We start from the raw sequence: 23,767 nt of genomic DNA on the forward strand, positions 1-23,767 counted from the left end.
GATACTTCAGTCGCATATTCTGAGATAAAGTCAAGGGATGAAGGAATCTGCAGTAAGCCGGATCCTGGATCAGGGAGATTAAACACACCAATAAAAACAGACAACATTAGAACTGAGAGGCCAGGAGTGTAGCTGTAAGCTCTAGCTGCTGCAGGTAGGCAGTGCTGATAAATGAAAATCTACACGAAGGGGGTGACTTGCTAGGAAAATGTAAGAAGATAGAGTTAAAAGCTCATAAAGAGAAATGAAAATATCTTGATTTGGAAAGTTTTCTGGGCATTCCTTGCCCTCCAACAGACTAAGCTTAATTTTTAGAAATAAGTTCTTTGGAATTTTTACAGGGCACATTAATATTTTTTTTTCTTGTGCTTAGAAACGGTTTCAGATCAAGGAAAAGGATTAAACATGTTTGCCTTTCTTTTAGCTATTGTTTCAGTTTGTGTGCATGTAAGTGTGTGTACATGCACGCGCGCGTGTGCGCACACACACACACACACACACACACACACATACACACACACACAGAGAAAGAGAGGTACAGATCTTTTAGATGTGTTTCCAAAGATTAAGATTTAATATTGAAAAGAAAATCAAAGTAGAAATTTTCTCTTTAATAATTTACCAAGACAAAAGAGTTTATTCTAAAAATGCAAAGGTAACTAGCTAAACGGGAATTTTTTTTTTATATTTCATTTTTGCAGTTGGAAAAACTACCAAGAGAAAATATATTTGGCCATCTTTTAAGTTGCAGAAAAAAATGATAGATTTTTAAATTCTGTCAATTAAACAAATTTTTAATTAACTGTAATAAAAACATATTCTTAGCATACATACAACTTTCCACAACAAAACCCCAATGTCTCCATTATTAGTGTCAAAAGAGCAATATAAAGATGCTTACAATCCCGACCATGTAAACCAAGATCACTCTGGAAATTCTGGTGCAGGGTTCTTCAAAGCTATTTGATAGAAAACCATTCATATTACATGGAACAAGCTTTGAGAATTATTTTAGCCACCATGATAAGGCAAGAAATGAAAAATTTAAAGGAACTCTTCTAATTATTGGAAATAGGCTAATATGTGTGGATGGCAGCGATTTGCCTACACAACCCAAGAGAGTTTGTTGAAGCATAATTAGTCAGGTTAAAGTCCACGTGAGAGTTGGCTACAACAGCTTTATCAAGATTTATCACTTTTTCAAATGCCAGTGAAAATTGATTAGGAAATGTAGTAAGGTAAAAAGGAGCCCACAGACTTTACTGTGATTTTTAAAAAAAAAATCATTAAGTAGCTTAAAACAAACAAACAAACAAACAAACAAACAAACAAACCATAACTTCCTTTTATCCATAAAAGTCCATTTTAATGAACAGAGGTGGTGGTGGCTCTGAGTGGAAAAACCCAACATTGTAGTAACTATTGCTGAATCCAAAATAATTTGTGTGTTTAATTCCAGCGAACTTTAAAATACTTGGAAAATTATTTCTAAATCTCAACTCTGAGAATAATGGAGAAATTAAGTGAGGAACTTCACAAAACCATTACCACTGATTTATATATTTGCTGGGCCAGGAACTTACAGTAGTGTTTACAATATGGTGTATACAAACCGGATGCTGTTGTTGCTACCAGGAGAATATGAGCAGCTCTAGGGCACTATCAGTTTTTTAAAAAGCAATAGTTGTAAATGCTATTTGTTTATATCTGTCTATCTATCTATCTATCTATCTATCTATCTATCTATCTATCTATCTATCTATCTATTTTTGACAGCATGCCATACTATGAAATAAATAGCCCAGGCTAGCCTACTGAGCACTGGGATGAAGAACCTGTAACAACATCATGGCTGGCAAATATGCACATTTGTTATGAGAAAATAATAGAGGTGCTGTCCTAGTTAGGGTTTTAAACAGCCACCATGACTAAGGCACGTCTTATAAAAGACAACATATATTTGGGACTGGCTTACAGGTTCAGAGGTTCAGTCCATTTTCAACAAGGTGGGAGCCTGGCAGCATCTAGGCAGACATAGTACAGGAGGAGCTGAGAGTCCCACATCTCCACCTGAAGGCTTTTAGCAGAATACTGATTCCCAGACAGCTAGAATGAGGGTCCACACCCACAGTGACACACCTACTCCAACAGGGCCACCCCTTCTAATAGTGCCACTCCCTGGGTTGAGCATGTACAAAACCATCACAGGTGCCCACAAGAAGTATGCACACATTTATTTTTCTAATGATTAATCAAAATGTGAAACGATGTATTCCCTGGTAGAAGACTGGAAGATTCTGGAAGTCCATATGGTAGTTGCCAGCATATTTTAATGGCAAGAATATGTTCACATTTTGTGAAAATGAAAACATAGGTTAAAAACAGAACAGAGACAGACTTTAAACCCACCTCCTGTTACTGCGCCTGTGTAGATTGCTTCCTTGCCCCAGCCTTGCATGCTGTGTTTGATGGTGCTGGTATCCGCCTTGAAACATTTTGTTTGGATCAAATGAGAGGAAGCTCGTTAAGAGTTGGTCCTAAGGCCTGGCACACACTAAGCCTGATGATGTGACCCAGGGTGACAATCGGTAATCTGTTGTGCGTTTCATCGGGAAGAAAACACAGGAACTCGCTAAAGGGACGTATCTCGGGGCGCGGGGGGGGGGGGGGGGGGAGTCTTCTGAATAATTGTTTTCCTTTATACTTTTTGTAGTTTCTACATTCTCTACAGTAATCAAATCTTCAGCAAAAGAAAAGCTTTTCTTTACTCTTTTCTGTTTTTTGAGACAGGGTTTCTCTGTGTAGCCCTGGCTGTTCTGGAACTCACTTTGTAGACCAGGCTGGCCTTGAACTCAGAAATCTGCCTGCCTTTGCCTCCTGAGTGCTGGGATTAAAGGCGTGTGCCACCATGCCAAGCAGAGTTCATAGTGGATGTGAAATGTTTCTAGGTGAAAGACAGAGAATGGTGAAATCAAAGATGGTAGAGCTGGACTCCATTTGTTAATATTGACACTAAATGATAGCGCTCATCCACAGTAGTTAAGGGGAACTTGGCCATACTGTGTATCGTTTTCCATAAGTGTTCCGTCTCTCTGTATAGTTTTCTTGACTCTTCCATTTCACCCCTCAGGGCTTATTTTCTTCCACTTGGTTGGGGCACCTCTTTCTTTCCCAGAATCCTTCACCCTTTTCTCATCATTCTTGCTGGCCAAGGTCATCTCTGTCCTTCAGCTGAGGTACCCCTTCTGGTAGGGGGCCTGGGAACCAGGCCCCCTTAGACTCTCCCATCCCCCCAAAGTGTTTTGCAGCAAATATTCAAAGGCGGCGCTTCTTTTCCTGTCCCTTGCCTCGGCCCTTCTGCTTCCACTGTACTTCTCTGGTTGAGCTGAGAGAACATCCTCTCCTGGGAGAAATTCATCCCTCCAGGCGACCGCACTTAAATGTTTACATGAAACAGTCAGGCTGAACCGTGTCTGTACATGCCACAGTTGGAATCGGACATGATTTCAAACCCGCCCTATCTTCGTTTTCAATTAGTGCACTCAAGAGTTGCTTTGGAGCTGGTCTTTTGCTCTAGCCTCATCCCTCCTCAAAGCTTTTACAACTTTGCACATACCTCTATGTGGTACCAGGGCTCCTTTGATAGTGCAGGGCGCTGGGAATACATAGAGGCACAGAGCTGATCTTACCTCTAGCAGGAGATACCCTCCTGAAGTCCCTCGGAGACTGGGCTCCCCTTACTCATCCCTGGAGGTGGGTAGCAGCTCTCCAGCACACCGTGCTCCCTACCTTAGTCAGATGGTCCTTTGTTAGCAATGGATTCCTCACAGGTAATAGGCTACCAGACCTGTGTTGACACTTTTCCATTCTTGACATCTCAAGGTGGTGTCTTCCTATTTCCTGGAAGTGCCCTCTTTGCCTGGAGCTTTCCATGCCTGGAGGAGATCCACACCCTCTCCTTAGCGAGCTTTTACAGATATCCTTAAAAGCGTTGAATATTCATTTCTCTTGCTTGCCTTTCTTGCTTTGTCTTTCTGTGTTATTGTTGGGATTTAGGTTCAACAGTGCATTTCTTTTTGCTTTGGTTCATGGTTCTTTCTGCTTTCATGCTTCCATTTTAAAAGACCGTTTCCTTCAGGGAAGAGCTGCACTGAACTTGAATTTGTACAAATCCAGGTGTCTGGGGAGGGGCTGGTACCTAACATATATGTGCCGAATATGATAAGGATCGAGTGTCTGGTGTGCTGGGCATCATAGCATCTTGATTTTCTTTGTGTTACAGTCTCAGTCGCTGGGACCAGAACAACTTATTTTGTATGTGCCCTTTCATGAGCGAACCCAAGGAAATGACCCACAGATATGCTTATGGGGCATGCAGACACATCCTCAGTGGCTGTCAGTTGAGCAGAACAAATTAATTAGCTGAAATTATCTTTCTTGCTACTAAAGAAAAATCGGCCTCTCTTTGGAATACACTGTGCTGATGATCAGAAAATAATCCTGACAGCAGTGGTACCAGCCACCCTCTCCCCCTCCTGCCATCTGGAGCTATGCTCTCGCATGGCAGTGGCTCATCAGCTCCCTGTCCCTGCTTCCCACCAGGTCCTTCCTCTCCCCATCTTTGCCTCGGCAAGAAGATTGACATGTCATCGTCCTTCCTTCTCCCTTTTAGTTCTGAGCTTCCTAGTATATTCATTTCCTGTTTTATGACAGCTAAAGGTTAAAAACTGTACCTATTAGAATCTGTTTTTACTTACTTACTGATTTTAATATATTTTTAATTAAAGCGGAATTACATCTTTAAACAAAGGGAAAAATTAAGAAAGCAGAGGTGGCCTTTTGCATGAGTTACACATTCCCATAGTTGGTATAAGGGAGTAGTATGTGTGTAGATACATCATAATACCTGAAGTGCATCGGATGATAAAGCTTGCTTTCTCTATCTACCATCTAAGTCCCCAACCAATAGCAATGAACATTTTCTTGCATTTTCCTACAAGATATTTTAAGTATGATATACGCAAGCATTTAAAAGTTGAAAGTGGGGGTGGTGGAGAAATGGCTCAGTTGTTTAGAGCACTTGTTGCTCTTGCAGAGGATGTGGGTTTGATTCCTACCACTCACATGGTAGTTCACAGCTCTCTGTAACTCCAGTTCCAAGGATTCCACACATTGCTGTGACCACCACAGATACACACATTTGCATATGCAAACCCTCATGCAAATAAAATTTTAAATATCTAAACATTAGAATGCTTATTTGTATATAGTTTCTATTTTTAGGTATGGATTTCAAAAAACTGCTCTAGGTTTTTATTTTTGTGATATATATATAGTGTTATATATACATGTATATATGAATGAATGAATAAATATGTAGTATATGTTCCTATGTGCATGGATATTCACATGTGTATAGACACATTCACAGAGTGTGTATATATGTGAGTATTCACATGGGGGGGCAGAGTTTGACGGTGAGCATCTTCTCTGATCACTTTAATACTTTAATTACTTGAGGTAGGGTCTCTCACTGAACTCAGGAGCCACCCCACTGCCCTGAGCCTTTAGATGCTGGGCTTACAGGTGGGCTACTATGTCTACCCAGCTTTTATGTGCGGTCCCATGCTTCTGTGGTAAGGGTTTTATCCAGCTCTGTCTCTGCTCTGGCTTTTTAATCTATTCATGTATCTTACATCCCTTCACCCCAAGCTATATCTCATTCTCTGAAACTGTTTCATAGAATTACATTATGTGGACGATCCACCTTACTTACTGCTCCTCATGGATAGACATTAAGATTTGCTCCTTAACATCCACAGTTTCGGATACAGCTGGAAACATCTGTATCCAAATCCTATTCATCCTCAAATCCTTCTACAGAGGACAGGTATATTTTATTACTCGGTGATTACTGCTATATTGTGCTCCATAAATGAATTTTTGGTCTACCAAATTGAATGTTCCTGATTCTCTGTCAGACTTTTCTGAATTTTGCCAATATGGTAGAAACATTTTCTCTCACTGTTTTGATTCCTGCTTCTCTGAGTGAAGGCAAGAACAACCTTGAGCTGACAGACAGCCTTTTCTGTACACCATCTATTCTTAGCCATCACCTTCTCCAATGTGTTCCCTCCTCCTTGCTGGTTGATGCAGCTCTTCAGTCCTTTTCTCAGGCCTCTGCCTAAAACCGTCATCAAGCCACCGTGCCTCAGATCACTCTTAATATCTTAATATCCTCTTAATATCCTCTTAATAACTCTTAATATCCTCTGCATACAACTGGGCTGTATGTTCGTCTCCTTGGCCACAAGCTTCCTCTAGAACAGGAACCGTGCTAGAGCAAGGAGCTTATCTGTCGTGTGTGCCGCTGCAGAACCGTCAAATCCATCTGAGCCCAGCTCACCTCAAGACCCTCTAAAGTTTGTTCAATGAATGAACAGAACACATCAAATTAGCTCTTAAATATTTATTTGTCCCTATTTCACTTATTTTAAACCTAGCTTATGGTATTTCATCAAAAGAGGAGCCATGAATCTCCAGTAAGGTAAATGACTCGATGGTCTCCTTGTATGACTGTCTTTGTTATGTTTATAAATTTACTCATACCTCCTTTGAAAATGTGATTTCATGTTTTTAGGATCAAATCTTCTTGACTTCTATAAAGTTTATTTGTGTTTATTAAGAGATGGATCTAGTTTTGATTGTTCTCTTAGTAGCTGTTCAGTTCATCACCCTTCATTCAACTGTCCATGCATAGGTGTAAGCGCCCGACTCGCCAGCAAGAATGACGCCACAATAGGATCCTTCTGCACACGTTTATTGGGAGAGCATTGACTGCGTAGGCAAAAGACCCTGAGCCCCAGAAATGGTGCTGCTTATATAGGCCTAGGAGTGACGTGTCCATACCTGATTGGCTATGCTACCATTACCTCATTAATATGCCTCGGGCCAGGCAGTGACTCGGCAAAAAACTCTTATGCACATGCGCACATTGGTTGTTTATTCATAATCATGGGCGGTGGCCAGTGGTAGTCAGCGCCATCTTGTGCGTTTGCGGCTTCCCACACATAGGCACAGCACAAGTCTACCATGACCATATTTCCCCTTGCACTAGGTCTCCTGCCAGACATGAGCTGTTTACATCACCAAGTTTCAGGATGCATTTTTAAAATGTCTTGTAGCAGCCGGGTGGTGGTGGTGGTGCACGCCTTTAATCCCAGTACTTGGGAGAAAGAGGCAGGCAAATTTCTGAGTTTGAGGCCAGCCTGGTCTAAGAAAAAAAAAAAAAAAAAAAAAAAAAAAAAAAAAAGAAAGAAAAAAGAAAAAAAAAATTTCAAAAACTAAAAAGCCAGGCATGGTGGAGCACGCCTTTAATTCCAGCACTTGGGAGGCAGAAGAAGGCGGATTTCTGAGTTCGAGGCCAGCCTGGTCTACAAAGTGAGTTCCAGGACAGCTAGGGCTATACAGAGAAACCCTGTCTTGAAAAAAAAAATGTAGCTCTAGGTCTTTTTAATTAATTTCTTTCTCTTTCTCCTCCTCTTCTTCTTCTTCCTTCTTCTTCTTTTTGTGGCTATGATTACAGTCTTGAATCTTTTCCCCTAATAAGTTCTTCAATAATTTTGCTTATATCTGGTCTCTTTCTTCTCATTTCCGGCATAAATAGATAAGACATGATCTCTTTTTTGATACTATAAATTTACAAGGACAATAGCAACACAACAACAACAACAACAAAAACGGATAAGGGAATTAGAGACCAAAAGGGGAAAAAAGGCATCATATTTATTTCTTTACTTACTTTTTTTTTTTTGTGAGATTCAACCCAGAATCTCAGACATGTGAGAGTCACACTTCGAGAGTCTTAGCAAAAATTTTGTAGCTAGATGGCAAGTCATAACTGACCGAGCAAAGCATAAGGAGGCAGAACTCATATTTAAGAAGAGGCAAGGCACAAACTGATTAGATTTCAGGGCACGGAGGCACCTGGCACCTCCAGAGGCTGGCGTTAAAAGACACCTAGTCATACAATGCAAAGTGGTCACCCCTGAGATGAGAGGCACAAGTGACACTGGACAGACTCAGCAGGTAGTATTTATATATTTATAGATATGTATGCAACAATGTCAATCAAGGGATTTGAGAAGAGGAGCAAGGAGCCGTCAGAGGGAAGGGACATGTCGGGGTGTGGAGCAAGGAGCTGTCAGAGGGAAGGGACATGGGGGGGGGCGTGGAGTGAAGAATGGTAGGAGAAGTGATGTGGTTAGATTGTAATTAAAATTTAAAATTGTAAACAAAACTAAAACAAGCGGATGAATTGGAAACCTTAATGAGGAGCTACAGGAGCACTGGGCTTGGCACCAGGATCTTGGGAAGTGTTGAGTGGGTAAATAGTATGCATAATTTTGTAAAAAAAAAAATCTCAATTTTCACTGACTAGCATTGTGTTAAGTCTGAGGATGAACCAATGTTCTGTAGAGTTTGGGAAGCGATAGATTTAGAGAATAATGTATAAGAAACAAGTGTTTTGGGTTCAGTATGAATTTTCAGTTTATTTTAGGCTTTTCACCAGGAAATGTGGTAGTTCCAAAACACCAGCCATGAGCATGACCGCTCATTGGTACGCACTTATCAGGACACGACAATACAGTACCTACCAGAAAAATCTCTTCAGCTCCAGGGTTGGTTTATACTTGGACCTAGCAGTTTTCTTTCCTCTGCTTTTCTCTGTCTTTGAGAATAAGATTAAAACTTGTCTGCCTGAAGGTGGATGACAAGTATCCAGGAAATCCTGGCACATAGCTCTCCCTGTGGTATAAGCCTATAATGGAGTGTCTGTGTCTGCAATAAGTTAGTCCTTCCAAAAAGACAATCCAATGTTAGAAACTAGAGACTCACAGTTATGTGATGTAGCTGAAACCCCAGAGAACCCCTAGGGAGCCTAAAGTTCTGGTAGCAGGAAAAATAACTTAAAAAAAATAGATATAACTGCTCAATGTTAGGGGAGAACTTATTCTCTGGTAAAGGCTGAGAACTCTTTACCAACAGAATTACACTGCAAAATTGAGTTTGATATTTACTTTTAAGTCACAGTGGCTTTTTACTAGGAAAGAAAGGTTACAAAAATACTAAGAAATGGTATTGCATGATATTCTTAAAGGAACTAATTCGATTTGTTTTTTCTTTGTAAGACACAGATGAGTTTGAGTCACATTGTGTTTTCTTTTCTGCATTTTGTACACCTTGGTCTAATTTCTTGACCGTGCACATTGGCTTTTTAATCTGACAATTTTACACTCACGGAGCTATTCTGTTAGACTAAGCTGCAATTATTTTTTGCTGCCTACTTATTGAAGGAAAATAATTTCATGTCCAAATAGATTTAAATAGAAGTTTCAAAAGTGAAATGTTGCACTAGGTAAGGTTAAATGTGTAATTGATTTGGGTGCCTTCTGTACAACCGTGTTAATTGAAAACCTTATCTTAAAACTTTTATTGTTCCTAGAATAAATTACTGGAAACTAAAGGACAGCACCAGGAGGAAGAAAGAGCCCAAATCCATCAAGCTGAACACTGGAGGTATAACTAGCTAATAAAATGAGCATCCTTGGTGAAATCAATTACTTGTAAAGTTGTGCGGCATTTTGGGAAAACATTAGAGCAGCATTAAATAATGTTCTAGACTCCAGATCACTCCTAAATCTTTGTTACTGCGGTACAGTATGTGTGATATGCCAACTGCGGCATACATATATATTCACTTGTATACATACATATGTATACTGCGGCATACATATATTCACTTGTATCCATACATATGTACGTGCATACAGAAGATCCAGACGTCCTGGATTAAGGACATTCAGACTCATATGAGAAGGCTGAGTCATGACATTGGAGAGATGGATCTCTGGTTAAGAGTGAATTCAAGTTGAATTCTCATTGCTCACATCCAGCAACTCGCAATTTCCTGCATCACCTGTTCAGGGACCCTGACCCCTCACTGGCTTCCATGGGCACCTGTACTTGTGTGAGCATGCATGCACTGGCTTAGAGTAAGAAGGCAGAACCACACTTTCTGTTTATTTAGGCCTCTGAGGCTGTATGTTACAGTAGCTTGTAGGTGGCTTCAGAGTTAGTGGCGTGATATAGTTAGACCCCAGTGCTTGGGTATGAACACTTGGAGGATAAACTCACTAAAGATATTTTACATTGACTAATACATTCGGATGGAGGAAAAAACTCAAGATAGATGTAGTAAGTAATCTTTAATAGATTGAGTACTCTTTATTTTCTAGTTTATATTATAATAACAATGTTTTCCCCTTCCCTTTCCTTCCTCCAGACTCTCCCCCATATGCCTTGTTCTCTTTCAAATCCATGCTTTCTTTTTCATTGTTATTATACAAATATACTTACATATGTGTATATGTGTAATATACAACACAGTAGATTCTCTCTCTATATAGATAGAGATAGAGATAGAGATAGAGATAGAGATAGAGATAGAGATAGAGATAGAGATAGAGATAGAGATAGAGATAAAGATAGATATCTTCCTAAATAGAACCTGCCAATGTGTGTATGTTTTTAGGGCTCACCATTAGGTATTAGATAACCTTTTGGCACACTCTTCCCTGGGAAGACTGTTTCTTCCACTCTCAGGATTCCTTGGTTGCTTGTAATTCTTTGTGTTGGGTAGAGTCCACTTGGACTTTTCTCCATGAACTTTGGCATACCTATTGGTTATCGTCCTTAGTCAGCTCATGTTTGGACAGTCATGTTGGTGAGACTTTATGGGTGTAGCTTCTGACATTGGTAGCCTACACAATCTCACAGCAAACACGCTGATGTCAGGTGTAAGTATTTTGAGACTCTACATAAATGTTGGAATGTTGCTGATAACACTATACAGATTGTCTCTATTATGCTAGGTTCTTCCTGGGAGGCACCTGGGGTGTATACCTTCTAAGATGTAAGGGCTTTCATGATTTAAGGAAGTATATTCTTTTTGCAAGTGGACGACTTATGTATTCAACTTCCCCCATCACTGAAGTGTGGGTTTTATCTAATTTTATTTGCTTATTTGCATGTTTAAGGATATTTTTCCTGCATGTATATCTGTGCATCTTGTACATGCTCAGTAACTGTAGAGATCAGAAGAGGGCATTGAGTCCCCTGGGACTGGAGTTACAGATGCTTCTCAGGTACCATGTGGGTGCTAGAACTCAAACCTGGGTCCTCTGAAGAAACAGCAGGGTTCTTGACTGCTGTGTCATCTCTCCAGCCCCACTGAAGCATATTTTGGAAGTGTAATGATTCCATTTTGTAAATGGGAGACTTTGAAGGATGTGCAGTGGCTGTTCCAGCTTTGAGGCTTCTGCTAACTGCTGGTGGGTGCTGATGTCCTCTGAGTAGTCTATGCTGCTTCTGTGGGTCTCACAACCTGCTTTTAACATGGTAAATGTGAGTTTACATGTTTTACTCTGATTCAGGAAAACATCAAAACCTGACGACATTGGTTAGATCATTTTGTTAGAGAAGCTGAGGGGAGGAAGGGACCTCATTGTTACCTACTTATAAACTAAGCCATGAATTATCTAGCTATTCTTATTGGGTTTGCTTCCTTTCTCTTTAGAAGACTTTTAGTTAGAAAAGTACTGAGGTTGTTTTTATAGATACAGTAGCTACTACTAGTAGTCAATTCTTTCCTTATATTAATTATATTAAAAGCCTTAAGCATCCTAGAGATAGAAATGTGTCACATTAATAGCCCCGTTGCCAATAAATGAACCCTTGATGGGTACCAATTAAAAGTACATGCTATTTGGTTAGAAGTGGAAAGGGCTGCTTTATTTGTTAGAGGAATCTTAGCCATCATTCCTTAAATTTGATGTTTATACTACAAAATATATAAATATTGGTGGAGCTGTTTATTTTCTGTACTTATTTTCTCTCTTATTGATTTTGGTGACACATAGATCCAAATTAAACCCACCAGGAAATCTCTCTGGATAATAAACTCTGGTAATCACCATTGGAACACCTAATCAAGCCTTTAGACACATATTTTATGTTCTTGATCAATTTTTGAAAAGAGCTTGCATTTGTGTTGCCCTTAAAGTTTATAGAGTCCATTCCCATGGTATCTTGAGATACACATCCAATAGCCTCTTCTTTTTTTAATTAGATATTTTCTTCATTTACATTTCAAATGCTATCCCCTTTCCTAGTTTTCTCTCTGAAAATCCCCTGTACCCTCCCCCAGTAGCCTCTTAACGAACAGAAATAATGGTGTCTCTTCTAGAGCAAACTCTGTAGTACGTGCATATATATCAGGGTATATCAGTTAGGCGTACCCTGTGGGCATAAGCTCACTAGTGTTCAAAAGGCAACAAGCTTTCTCCTGGTTAGAAGTTACATACAAGAGCACTCAATCCTGAATTTATGATAGAAAACTTGTGGGATTCAGTGCAAACTTTTCAATGAGTCCTGCAATGAGTATACACCTGTACCTGCCCCTGAACCTGACCCCGCATAACCATTTGAATGAAAGAAGCACTTAAGAACCCCTTAGAAAGATGACAGAACAGTGGTTCAAAGGCTCGAATGAATCTGGACTGGAAGGTAAATGACAGCGTGGACCCTATTGATTTATGAAAACCCAAACCATCTCTAAGTAATAGTTCTTTTTTTTCCATTTTTTATTAGGTATTTAGCTCATTTACATTTCCAATGCTATACCAAAAGTCCCCCATACCCACCCACCCCCACTCCCCTACACACCCACTCCCCCTTTTTGGCCCTGGCGTTCCCCTGTACTGGGGCATATAAAGTTTGCAAGTCCAATGGACCTCTCTTTCCAGTGATGGCCGACTAGGCCATCTTTTGATACATATGCAGTTAGAGTCAAGAGCTCCGGGGTACTGGTTAGTTCATAATGTTGTTCCACCTATAGGGTTACAGATCCCTTTAGCTCCTTGGCTACTTTCTCTAGCTCCTCCATTGGGAGCCCTGTGATCCATCCATTAGCTGACTGTGAGCATCCACTTCTGTGTTTGCTAGGCCCCGGCATAGTCTCACAAGAGACAGCTACATCTGGGTCCTTTCAATAAAATCTTGCTAGTGTATACAATGGTGTCAGCGTTTGGATGCTGATTATGGGGTGGATCCCTGGATATGGCAGTCTCTACATGGTCCATCCTTTCATCTCAGCTCCAAACTTTGTCTCTGTAACTCCTTCCATGGGTGTTTTGTTCCCAATTCTGAGGAGGGGCATAGTGTCCACACTTCAGTCTTCATTCTTCTTGAGTTTCATGTGTTTAGCAAATTGTATCTTATATCTTGGGTATCTTAGGTTTGGGGCTAATATCCACTTATCAGTGAGTACATATTGTGTGAGTTCCTTTGTGAATGTGTTACCTCACTCAGGATGATGCCCTCCAGGTCCATCCATTTGCCTAGGAATTTCATAAATTCATTCTTTTTAATAGCTGAGTAGTACTCCATTGTGTAGATGTACCACATTTTCTGTATCCATTCCTCTGTTGAGGGGCATCTGGGTTCTTTCCAGCTTCTGGCTATTATAAATAAGGCTGCTATGAACATAGTGGAGCATGTGTCCTTCTTACCAGTTGGGGCATCTTCTGGATAAATGCCGAGGAGAGGTATTGCTGGATCCTCCGGTAGTACTATGTCCAATTTCCTGAGGAACCGCCAGACTGATTTCCAGAGTGGTTGTACAAGCCTGCAATCCCACCAACAATGGAGGAGTGTTCCTCTTTCTCTACATGCACGCCAGCATCTGCTGTCACCTGAATTTTTCATCTTAGCCATTCTGACTGGTGTGAATAGTTCTTAATCCAAATTAACCCCCAGGGGGGGAAAAAACAGAGTACAAATTCAGTAGCAGAAATTGCACATAGCCTCAAACTAGTCCAAAAAATGTCACAGGAACCGGTCCCCCCTATTTGGAGTCACGTTGGAGTTGGAGAGAAGCCAGCCGTGCACTGCCTATGTCTTTGCTTGACCCATTTTGCAGTGGACAAGCCAGCTGAGGATCTTCCTAAAACACCCTGGAGAGCTCAGACTCATTTCCTCTTATCTGAGTTTGTGAGTAAACCTGTTACCTTGCCTTATGAAAAGCCAGTCAGAGCGGCTGGCACGGGGCTGTGTGGACTTTGTGCACCGTATCAGTGGGCTTTTTTTCATGGCCCAGCTTCTGTCCGCAGCAGTGAATACAGGGAAGATGAGCCTAGAAGCCTCATTTACCCAATGAGTACCTTAGCAGGTCACACTCTGCCAAGACACACTTCCTCCAACAAGGTCAGGGTCCCAAGCAGTGGAGTGAACCAGCCCCTGTCACATGCAAATCACAGCATGCAAGACAGAAACCAAAGTCAACAATGAAACTGTGAGACTTTTCCAAATTGTGGTGAATACCATGAAGGTGATATCAGAGAGTGGGCAGCTGGAGGCATAGGCAACCAAAGGCCTCACACACACACAGTTCAGTGCCAACTGCTCTGTGTGTGAAGAACCAGGCACTCAGAGGTAGAGATGACTACCTAGACTAGACTAGACTAGACTAGACTAGTCTAGACTAGACTAGAATGGCCCTGGTTGTTGGCAAGACAGCAAGTGAAAGGCTCTGTTATGGAAATGAGAGTGGACCTTGAATCCCAAAGTTTAAGTTTTGGATGAAGATTAGAGTATGGAAGCCAGCAGGAGAGGTGGGAAGGATGAAATATGAGAGTGCGTAAGATAGTGACTCTTCTCAGGCCAGTGAGAAGCAATCCATGGGAGAGCTTTTGGCAGAGAAAGTTGTTTCCACCAATGTTCTAGTGCTGTGAAGATATGCCATGACCACAGCAACTCTTATAAAGGAAAACATTTAATTGGAGCTGGCTTATGGTTTCAGAGGTTCAGTCCTTCTTATCATACCAGGAAGAAAGATGGCATGTAAGCAGATATGGTACTGGAGAAGTAGTTGAGAGCTATATCTTGATCTGAAGGCAGAGAGGGGGACACTGGGCTTGGCATGGGCTTTTACACCCGCAAAGCCCACCTCCAGTGACACTGCCTCCAACAAGGTCACTCCCCTTAATCCTTTCAAATAGTGCCACTCTCTGTGTGACTAAGCATTCAAATGCATGAGCCTATGGGGGCCATTCTTACTTAAACCACCACTGAAGGCAAGATGAGTTTTCTAACCGGGGACAATGAGGGTTATGATGTGAAGAATGAATGACAGGGTGGGGGTGGGGGATGGAGACATTAACTCAGGGAAGTGGTGCTGATGGAGCTGGAATGGTGGCCATGGGTATGAGTGAACTCAGGATTTGTTGATCAGTAAGGTCATTAAGACTTTTAATGGCTTGTATGCGGTGGGAGGGCACTGGGGAACCGGAGAGAAAGCTTTCTTATGACTGACCAAAAGCCTAGATAAAGGGGTTGGGGAGGTGGTTCAGCCCTAAGGTGCTTGCCAGACAATCATGAAAACCTAAGTTTGGATTCTCAGTACTGACCTCTGGCCTCCACACATATGTGCACATACTAACATGTATACGTACTCACACACTCACACACACTCACACACACAAGCAGAATACACACCCATATACTCACACAAACACCCACCCACACACTCACACACACACACTCACACACATGCACAATACAAACTCTTAGATTCACACAAATACCCAGACACACACACACACACACACACACACACACACACACACACACACACTCTCAGACCAGAGTGCCCCTCTATGCATTGCTCACAGGGCACTGATCGGCATTCAAGGCTGAAATTTACTAAGAGTCTTCTCAGCAAGCAAGCTGAGAGACTTGAGAACTGTGACTCAGACATGGAGTCCCACTGTGAGCCAGGCTGTGGCATTTGTATAGATTTCTAGGGTGAGAACATAAAGCAGCCACTGCCCAGGGGTGACTTACAATGGAGCAGCTAGTTAGTACTCAAGATATGGTTGACATCTTGGCTAGCACTGAGTGAGCACAGGTAGCCTAAATGTCTGGGCCACCCTGCCATTGCTTTCTTGATAGTCCCTGTCTCAGAGAGTTGTGACTTGTGACCATCCACCAGGACCCAATTCTGCTTTCCACAACTGAAAAGGAGGCTAATGTGCACTGCCCTGCGTTTCCCTTCCTTCCACAGTGTGGCCTCAATAGCTCCTTATGTTAGGCATTGTTTCTGCCCCAAGAATATTCGAGTCTTTATGTCACTCATTGCTATTTACCTAGCTCCTGAGTCCCCATCCCTAATCAGCCATGCATAGGTGACTTAGAGGATGGCTTTGAAATGCCCATACGACAACTATTTAGAATAATGATTATTATCCAGGTAGCCACCTATAGAAATAGCCCATCATATCTGTGAGTCTATTTATGGCTTTAACAAACTGAACTGAAAATACTCAGAAAAAAAAATATAGGTGCTGTGTCTATAGCTAATGTGCTGTGGCAATTTTCCTGCATCATTCCTTAAAGACTACAGTGTGTTAAGTGCTTTTACTCTTTATACAGCACTGGCACCGTATTAAATATTATAAGTAATCCACAGACCATTTAAAGCATACAGGAAGATCTGTGAAGTGTGGTAGTGCTTTGTCATTTTACAGAAGGGATGTGAGCGTCAGTGTCCTTTGGTACCCACAGGCAGCCCTAAAGTCAGCCACTCATGGATACTGAGCGAGAGCTTGTTAGAGCATCACTGGGCTGGCAGCCCTGATCCTGACCTCTGTGAAAATAATTGTCTTATTAATTCAGATTTAATTTTTGAACTTCGTGGCTGCAAGCATGATGGAACATCAGAGAAAGGTGTACTTAGTCTGTCTTTTGAAATCTGAACTTCTCTCCTCTCCCCGAAGCCTGCTCTTTTCCCTTCCTCCCATGTGATCCTCCTCTGGATGACTGACAGTTCACCTGAGCTTTAGCAGGTCACTTTCTGTCTTGCCACAGCACTGCCACAGAGCATTCTACTCCCCACAACCCAATTTACTTCTTTCTGGTTCTTCCATCTCTCCTTAGCCTCTGTCTCATTCCTCGGGTGACCAGAGCGCTTTCTAGGATGATGGAGACTTCAGCAAGTGAAACTCTCATGTTGAGAACTGATGCCCTTTTGGCTCAAGCCATGCCTGTACCAGCCTCAGCAAGGGACTGTTACCAGAGCCCAAATGTCACTAGACAGATTTCTATAGATCTTCTCTATAGAGGCAGTCCCCTCACCAGTTTGTACAGCATATTCAGTTCTCAAAAAACCTTTTAGCCCTGCAGCAGGCTTGCTACTTATGTACATTTTTTTTTTCATTTTTCTAAAGGGTAAATAATGCTTTTCTGGACCGACTCCAAGGCAAAAGTCAACCAGGTGGCCTCGAGCAGTCTGGAGGCTGTTGCAATATGAATAGTACTGACAGCTGGGTGAGTTTTTTTTCTTTCCTCTTAAAACAAACAAAAACAAAACAACAACAACAACAACAACAACAACAAAAACCCTATCTTTCCAAGTCAAAAAATAAGTATGCATTTAAAAGTATATTGTGAATTTCCCCTATATCATCACCATCCTCTTCCTCTTCCTCCTCTTCATTATCATGTGTTGTGATGGGCAGCCAAATTCAACAGGGAAGAGAGAGTAGATGTAAGGGGGAGGGAAGGAGAAGAGAAGAAAAAGAGAGAGAAGGAAAGAGAAAGGTAAGGAGTACTTTTGTTTGGACCAATTTAAAAAACAACAAACAAACAAACATCTGCCTTTTGTTCTTAGCCTGTGCCTGACCCAGAAAGCTTTTGATCACCTTTTGCTCAGACCCAAAACAAAAACAAATGAACCTTTTTCCCCCAGGGAAATTTGAAGTGAAATGTGGTCAGAAAAATGCTAAGCATTCTTCTGTAGGAATGGGTCCTCCCTGTAGGAATGGGTTCTCCCTGTAGGAATGGGTCCTCCCTGTAGGAATGGGTCCTCCCTGTGAAACCAGCACATCAAAAACTAGGATTTAACTTTTCACTACAATATGATTTAAAAAAAAATTCTATAGCCAAAGGTACTTTTGGAAGATGAAATGCCCTTACATATTTCTTTGGGAAGAAAGCCCTTGCAACTCTATGTGTTTAATGTGGTTTTGTGTGCAATGTATTTTTGAGCCAACAACCAAACCTCAAAACGTGTGCAACTACAGTGTGTGCAGAGTCAGAACTAATCACAATGTTTTTTGCAGTTTAATTAAATCCCAAGTGAATGAGAACTTAAAAGTGTGTGTGTGTGTGTGTGTGTGTGTGTGTGTGTGTGTGTGTGTGTAGACAACATATACACATGTATATTTGGAATGAGGAGAACTGATAGATATTTTTAAATCATCACAATTGAACAAAATAATCAATTGCTGGGCTGGTGAGGTGGCTCAGTGGATAAAGGTATTTTGTCAACGACCCTGACAACCTGAGTTTGATCCCTGGGGCCCACATGGGGAAAGGAAAGAGTATTCTCCTACAAGCCATCCTCTGGCCTCTACATGCATGCTGTGGTGTGACCTACCTCCAAATAAAATAAATATAATAAAACATGCACACACAAAATCAGGTACCTTTTAATCTGGAAACTATAAAATAAATAGCTTAATAAGCAATTGAAGAGCAGACGCTTATTGTGGATAAACCAACATATTAGCAATCTTCTAGGCATGACTCCCCAGAAGGCAGCTAGAAGTTAAACTTGATAGATATTAAGATGTATATTATTAAAATATACATGTTGAAGATAATTGACTGTAAGCACATTTGTAAAGAACATATCTTGGATGTGTCTATTTTATCTACAATGTACATTGATTTGCTCTGCTATGACATTCAGAATCTGGACAACAGGAAAGAGACTGGACACTTTGACATTGAGCATCTGCGTTGTGTGAGGTGATACACACACTTTGACATGTAGCGTCCACGTTGTGTGAGATGATACACATGTCACTGATTCATTCATGAGATTGCATGAGTAGGAGTCATAAGAAAACATACTTGGATATCAAATTTTGTTCAGGACTAAATTCACTATTGACTTTCCATTTCTCCACTACTTAACAGCTTCTAACATCTAGGAAGCTCCTGGAAAAGTATCCAGGATCCAGAGGAAGACAGGGGAATGTATGAGGGCACAGCAAATGGGACTGAGCTAAGGGACTGACTCTTGGCAAGCCAGCTCCCCAGTGACTATTGGTGAGCCTTGGAAAGTGGGCTACAAATTGTTTCTGAGACTCAAAAGATCAAAGAGAAGACCACCATATTCTTTTTTTTTTTTTTTTTTTCTTCCGAGACAGGGTTTCTCTGTGTAGCACTGGCTGTCCTGGAACTCACTCTGTAGACCAGGCTGGCCTCAAACTCAGAAATCCTCCTGCCTCTGCCTCCCAAGTGCTGGGATTAAAGGCATGTGCCACCACACCCAGCTCTAAGACCACCATATTCTTATGACATCTGGTGACAATGATTGGGTCAACATTTTTATAGGACAGGCATATCAAAACCCAAGGTGGTTCTTGACTCTTCTCTCATTTGAAAGAACCAGTGTCGAGGATTTCCTCAGACTCCTGCCTTGATCCCTATTCACCTACAAGCATCTGTCTCAATGAATTATGGACCATTCCCTCTTTCACCCCATGGGACACTTTGTTCTACTAATACCTTTCTCTCCTGAATTACCAAACAGTCCATCAAAGTAGAAAATTCCACCGGTGTAACATGAACAAACATGAAGTCTATTGATAATTTGCTGTCTCTGACTTAATTTCTTCATTTTTGAAAGGCCATCTCTTCATAGCTCAGGCTGGGGCAGAGTTTTCAAACATCCTGTGTTGTCTTTGTGCTTAGGATTACAGGTGTACGCCATCATGGCTGTCTCTATTTTTTATGTAAGCCCACCCTACCAGTGGGGGTTTGTTTGTTTGTTTGTTTGTTTGTTTGTCTTTTAAGATCCTTTCACTGACAAGGACCCTGGTGCAAACAATCCATGACTACTTCCCAACTCTTATCTCTGGCCTCTCAGAACTTGTCAAGGTGAATCTTTGCCCGTTTGAAATAGTTTCTTTGTAGGCTGCTAGGACACTTGACCATTCTGGGATGCTGGGTATCTCAGTAGCCATTTCTTTCCATTATCCTTTCCCAGATCTCTCTGTTCTACAGAGAAGACATATTCCTGCCTTTATTTCATTCCTACCTTGGTGGCCTTGTTCTGTCTGAAGAAATTAAGTATGAGGAAAAGGTTTATTCAACTTATACTTCCACATTGCTGTTCATCACCAAAGGAAGTCAGGACTGGAACTCACACAGGATAGGAACTTGGAGGCAGAAGCTGGTGCAGAGGTTATGGAGGGGTGCTGCTTACTGGCTTGCTTGCCTACCCTGGCTTGCTCAGCTTGCTTTCTTATAGAACCTGGGACTACCAGCACAGGGATGCCACTACCTACAAAGGGCTGGGCCCTCCCTCCTTAATCACTAATTGAATGCCTTACAGCTGGATCTCATGGAGGCATTTCCTCAAGGGAGGCACCTTTCTCTGTGATAACTCCAGCTTGTGTCAAGTTGACACACAAAACTAGCCAGAACAACAGCTTCCCTTTAACTATCAGAAGTCCAATCATTCCCAATACCTCCCCTGCAAACCTCCTCAGTCCAACTTCTCCCATTGTGTTTCCAAATCACAATCATTACCTGCATTGTTTTCTTCTGTTTACAATTGCTTGTCTGGAATCTGTTCTCAGTAGGGGAGCAATAGAAGTCCTCTCTTGTCAATTTTCTCTTTAAAACCCTCCTAGGGCTCATAGAATTCCCACTTGAAGTAAAAAATAGGACCCTCTGCATGGTCTCACAGGGTGCTACACAGGTGGACCCTGTTTCACCTCCTGGCTTTTTCCTGTCATGGCTCTCTCTATCTGCCTCAGCATCCGAGTGGCTGCTTCAGCTTAGGGCCTTTATACATCTTCTCCCTTTATATACTTCTTTCAAGCAGCTGTGTCATTTATTTTCCTCCAAGAGCTTTCCTGAATTTCAGCATCTTAATAGGATTGATTATCTTGGCTGTTCTCGTTCAGCCCCTCCCACAGCCCACTTTGTCTTTCCACCACACTCTCCCTGTTCTACTAAGCGTTTCTCACACATCTATGTATACATTTGGCTGACTGCTTTCAACCCTTCTGGGCACAGGATGAGTCTCTTGAATTGCTTTGTTTGCTGCTAAACCCCAAACAAGAAACCATGTCTAGAACCTCCTGCACACACAAGAGAGCAAGTCTAGTTGAGATTTTACATTATGAGCACAACAAAAGATTTAGGCGAACACTTTGATATAGAAAAATGAATAGGCATTGAATTTAAAATAGCTGTGTAGGAAGCATTTGCCAAAATAAGAATGAGACTTGGAATAATGAGCAGAACTAAGACACAATTAAAGACAGCTAAGGGGCTGGAGAGGGCACAGTTAAGATTGCTTGCTGCATGATCATGAGGGCCAGTTCCCAGTACCCATAAAGAACAAAGCAAACAAACAAACAAACAAATAAACAACAACAACAAAATTGGGCTTTCCCAAAGTATGCAAAGCATAGATGAGTGTGGAGTGCTCATCTCAAAATGGGACATCTATGTGTAAAGGTCAGGGATGGACAAACTGTAATAGCAGAGGACCAGAAAGACTGCTATGAAACAGTTTCTTCTGGACATGATAGGGATGTTACATCCAGGAATTCCCAACATTGTGATTACCTGCACAAGACCTGCATGAGACCACATCAGCCAACATTCCAGCACAGGAAGGTGAAGGGCACGCTCGGTGCTAACCCTAGTTGAAGAGCTACAGAGAGATGGTGGCTTCTGAGGAACAGAAAGTCAGTTTTCCTCCAAGGCAAGCCTCTTAGGTCATCCAAAGTACCTACAGGCAATAGTAATTGAACTCCATAGGGTGTGTGTGTGTGTGTGTGTGTGTGTAGCCATAATTATAGAGCAGGAAGACATGAATTTGAGAATGGCTATGTTGGGGGACATGGGGAAGATTTGGAGAGGGAATTGTACATCTGATGAAAATACACTATAGTCATACACACAATTCTCAAAAAGATACAAAAGTACTTCATTCATAAACATATGCTTTTCAAAAAATCATAAAAATTTTATAGACCTTTCAAAATATAACTTCCTTAGGTTGTATCTATCCCAGAGTTACAAAGTTGATGTTCCAGCTTGTTCTTCTGTTGTTGTGATAAATGCCATGACCAAAAACAACTTGGAAAGGAAATGGTTTATTTCATTTGTAGGTTACAGTCTATCATAGAGGAATTTAAGGCAGGAAACCAAGGCAGGAACCAAAGCAGAAGTCATATCTTGCTTCTCCTGATTTTCTTTTCTGAGACAGTCTAGGCCCACCTCCTTAGAGATGATATTACCCACAGTGGACTGAACCCCCTGACACCAATTAGTAATCAAGAAAATGTCCCACAGACAAGCCCACTGAGATGAGACAATTTTCATCTGAACCTCCTTCTTCCTAAGCATGTCAAGGTAACAACTGACTCTCTGACATCTGGCTTATCACAAAACAAGCTATAAGGAAAAAAACCTACCAAAATAATATATCCATAAATTCTGTATGATCATTTCTACAAATAGAGAAAAAGCATTTCATAAACTCAAGTGCCCATTTGCAGTCAAGACTTTTTATCAAAGAGGGGAAGTTTCTTATTTAATAATAAGATCAAAACAGCAAAATAAAAATTCACCAAGACCTCTCCATTAAATTATATATAAGTATTGAAAAGGAAAACAAATCTATAAATTGCACAATATATGATGATGACCATCTACATAACCCCAAAGAATGTGTGTTCATATTAGAATAAATAAGAGCTTACCAATGTTGACTTATATAGAATCAATATATAAAAACTAAATTCATTTATATAGATTTAGGGGAAAAAAAACAAACCAAAAATATCCGGTTAAAAACTGTGAGAACTTTTCAGAGAATTGGAAAAGATTTCAGAAAGTCCCTAGGGAATGAAGGGAATCAATAACTGGTGAGTTATAGCTTGTTAATGGATAGGGGTGTGTTCCCCATCCATGGATCAACTAATTGTGACCGAAGCAAACAGCCAAGGAGAGCTGAAGATAAAGGCGTTTGCACAAGAACTTAATTTAGGATGGCTCGAAGTTGGCATCAGCAGGCCAAGCATTTGTGGCATTTTGATGTAAGACAGAGAAGTGGTGAGTACATCCCAGGAAGGAACGGACTCTGTGGCAGATGCTTCTGGGACCACTGGATACCTGTCTGGAACTAGACACCTTCCTGACACCGTGGACGAAAATCAGCTCCAGGAGATTCAAGCTTGTAAAGAGAGAAAAAAAAAAAAACCAACTTTTTAAATTTCAGAAGAAAATTAAAGATGTTATTTATAAAATTTAGCTAGGGAAGGATTTTTAGTATGATTTTTAATATGACTCAAAATATAAACCAAAAAGGAAAAACAACTATAGCGACATTAAAATGTAAAATATCTGTTTCTCAAAGAATCCCAATCCAGAGTCAGAACTCGACTTTTATAAATACAAAGGGACTAAGATTAGCATATGGGGTATGTTACAAATGGGCATTTATATGGACATGAATGGATGGCAACTGAGCTTCCTAAGGAATGTGAGAGGAGAGTTATACTCCAGTAATGGGGCTGGGAGGAAACTTAGGAAACAACAGGAAGCCAAAGAAAGA

The 23,767-nt window shown here is 41.1% G+C and overlaps 1 protein-coding gene across 5 annotated transcripts in view; it reads left to right on the top strand.

The window, feature by feature from the left end:
• Epsti1 (epithelial stromal interaction 1 (breast)) overlaps window positions 1-23,767 on the top strand; it is a 98,418-nt gene that overhangs the window by 72,948 nt on the left and 1,703 nt on the right. For 3 of the 5 annotated variants that reach the window (NM_029495.2, XM_017315795.1, XM_011244910.2), the window contains 2 exons: window positions 9,506-9,579; window positions 17,346-17,445. The exons of 1 other annotated variant lie outside the window; for it this stretch is intronic. In NM_029495.2, the coding sequence (NP_083771.1) occupies window positions 9,506-9,579; window positions 17,346-17,445 (174 nt within the window). The remainder of the gene's footprint in view (window positions 1-9,505; window positions 9,580-17,345; window positions 17,446-23,767) is intronic. One more of the 5 variants, XR_003950815.1, reaches the window with a different exon arrangement.

Source organism: Mus musculus, chromosome 14 (assembly GCF_000001635.26).
Source record: "Mus musculus strain C57BL/6J chromosome 14, GRCm38.p6 C57BL/6J".
Lineage (NCBI taxonomy): Eukaryota > Metazoa > Chordata > Mammalia > Rodentia > Muridae > Mus > Mus musculus.